This window comes from Cherax quadricarinatus, chromosome 44 (assembly GCF_038502225.1).
Source record: "Cherax quadricarinatus isolate ZL_2023a chromosome 44, ASM3850222v1, whole genome shotgun sequence".
Lineage (NCBI taxonomy): Eukaryota > Metazoa > Arthropoda > Malacostraca > Decapoda > Parastacidae > Cherax > Cherax quadricarinatus.
Genome location: NC_091335.1, coordinates 10,487,024 through 10,489,523, shown reverse-complemented (window position 1 = coordinate 10,489,523; position 2,500 = coordinate 10,487,024). Strand labels below are relative to the sequence as shown.

Below are 2,500 nucleotides of genomic sequence, written 5' to 3'. Positions count from 1 at the left end.
GCTACGTTAGGTTAGGTTCTTACCAGGGCAACGTTTCTCCCCTATAAGCACCTGATACAGCTCTACACCGAGCGAAATGTTGACCGCCCCCCTCCACAGTGTATCCAACGCTAATTCTGCTGGAATGTGTAGGTCACGAGAATGATAGGTAAAAAAGAAATTATTTCCATTCTCAATATTCCGAAATCAAAGAATCGGACTATAAAATGTCAGAATTGTGCGAGGAGTGATGGTCGAACTGGTGCACTCGCAACTGCAGGGTAACAACTGTACTGACTCAGCCAAGGTGTTAGAGACAGGTAGGAGGCTGCCATCCGGTGTTAGAGATGGTAGGAGGCTGCCATCTGGCGTTAGAGACGGTAGGAGGCTGCCATCTGGTTTCAAAGACTGGCAGGAGGCTGCCATCTGGTTTCAGAGACTGGTAGGAGGCTGCCATCTGGTTTCGGAGACTGGTAGGTGCCTGCCATCTGGTTTCAGAGACTGGTAGGTGCCTGCCATCTGGTTTCAGAGACTGGTAGGAGACTGCCATCTGGTTTCAGAGACTGGTAGGAGGCTGCCATCTGATTTCAGAGACTGGTAGGAGGCTGCCATCTGGTTTCAGAGACTAGCAGGAGGCTGCCATCTGCTTTCAGAGACTGGTAGGAGGCTGCCATCTGATTTCAGAGACTGGTAGGAGGCTGCCATCTGGTTTCAGAGACTAGCAGGAGGCTGCCATCTGGTTTCAGAGACTGGTAGGAGACTGCCATCTGGTTTCAGAGACTGGTAGGAGGCTGCCATCTGATTTCAGAGACTGGTAGGAGGCTGCCATCTGGTTTCAGAGACTAGCAGGAGGCTGCCATCTGCTTTCAGAGACTGGTAGGAGGCTGCCATCTGATTTCAGAGACTGGTAGGAGGCTGCCATCTGGTTTCAGAGACTAGCAGGAGGCTGCCATCTGGTTTCAGAGACTGGTAGGAGGCTGCCAACGAGTGCTAGTGAAGGGTAGGAGGTTTGCTATGAGGTGCCAGCGTATCAAAGGACACCAAGGAAGAGGCACTTCAAGTAGGGTGCCAAAAAGGGATGCCAGACACCTAAAGGAGGATGCCAAGGAGTGCCAACAAGGTACACTGTCCTGGCAAAGAGCCAACACAGACCTCCTCCTCCTCCTCCTCCTCCCGGAAAAGACCTCAGGAAATTTTGGTCGGCTCCCTGAATGTGTTGACAGAAATTTATTCCAGAAGCTCTGAACGCTGAGCGTCGTGACGATGTTTGCTTACATGATCATTCTCAATATTTTTTTAATGTTGAGTTGGATAAATAGGAGGAAAGGGGAGGCGAGGGGAAGGTGAGGGGGAGAAGGTGGGTTACTGTATTTTTTGTGTGTGTACTCATCTAGTTGTGGTTACAGGAGTCGATTCACAGCTCCTGGCCTCACCTCTTCGCTGGTTGCTACTTGGCCTACTCTCTCCCTGCTCCATGAGTTTTATCGTAACTCATCTTAAAGCTTTGTATGGATCCTGCCTGTGTGTGTGTGTTCGTGAGTGTGTGAAACGTTGGCGAGGAGCGAAACGTACCGAAATGTGACCTGTTTTTTAAAATGTGCAGTGTCTTCCGTTGACACACACACACACACATAGAGTCGTCAGCACGTGGAATAGCCTAGCAAGTGAAGTAGTGGAGGCAGGAACCATACATAGTTTTAAGAAGAGGTATGACAAAGCTCAGGAAGCAGAGAGAGAGAGGACCCAGTAGCGATCAGTGAAGAGGCGGGACCAGGAGCTGAGTCTCGACCCCTGCAACCACAATTAGGTGAGTACAATTAGGTGAGTACACACACACACACACACACACACACACACACACACACACACACACACACACACTTAAAGGGGAGGGAGAACTGATGGAGGGAGGGAGGGAGGGAGAGAGAGACTGGTGCTCAGTGCTCACACTGAGCACCAATCAAGGGTTTTATTCAAGACAATGCATCACATGAAGACAGTGCTCCTCTGGTCTCAAGACACTCTTTCTTAAGACAAGTATTACCTGTGATTAAGGCTGGTCTTTATGAGAGAGAGAGAGAGAGAGAGAAAGAAAGAGAAAGAGAGAGAGAATGAGTAAATGTATTTTTGAGTGTGTTTGTACAGTCATTTGTGTGTGTGTGTGTGTGTGTGTGTGTGTGTGTGTGTGTGTGTGTGTGTGTGTGTGTGTGTGTGTGTGTGTGTGTGTGTGTGTGTGTGTGTGTGTGTGTGTGTGTGTGTGTGTGTGTGTGTATGTGTGTGTGTGTGTGTGTGTGTGTGTGTGTGTGTGTGTGTGTGTGTATGTGTGTGTGTGTGTGTGTGTGTGAATGAGAGAGAGAGAGATAGTGAGAATAAAATGAGAGAAAGGGGGAATAGAATGAGAGAAAGTTGACTCCACTAACGCCTCCTCCCTCCATCCTCCTGCAGGAGTAAGCTACATAGGAGGAAGATGACAATGGTATCTGAACGTGATCACTACAGTCACCAGCAGGAGCACAAGATC

At 49.1% G+C, this 2,500-nt stretch overlaps 1 protein-coding gene across 1 annotated transcript in view; it reads left to right on the top strand.

Moving 5' to 3' along the window:
• Positions 1–2,500, top strand: part of LOC128697364 (uncharacterized) — a 148,293-nt gene that overhangs the window by 127,542 nt on the left and 18,251 nt on the right. Inside the window, exon 5 of the mRNA XM_070094082.1 lies at positions 2,425–2,500. This exon is cut by the window's right edge and continues 74 nt beyond it. Within this exon, the coding sequence (XP_069950183.1) occupies positions 2,425–2,500 (76 nt within the window). The remainder of the gene's footprint in view (positions 1–2,424) is intronic.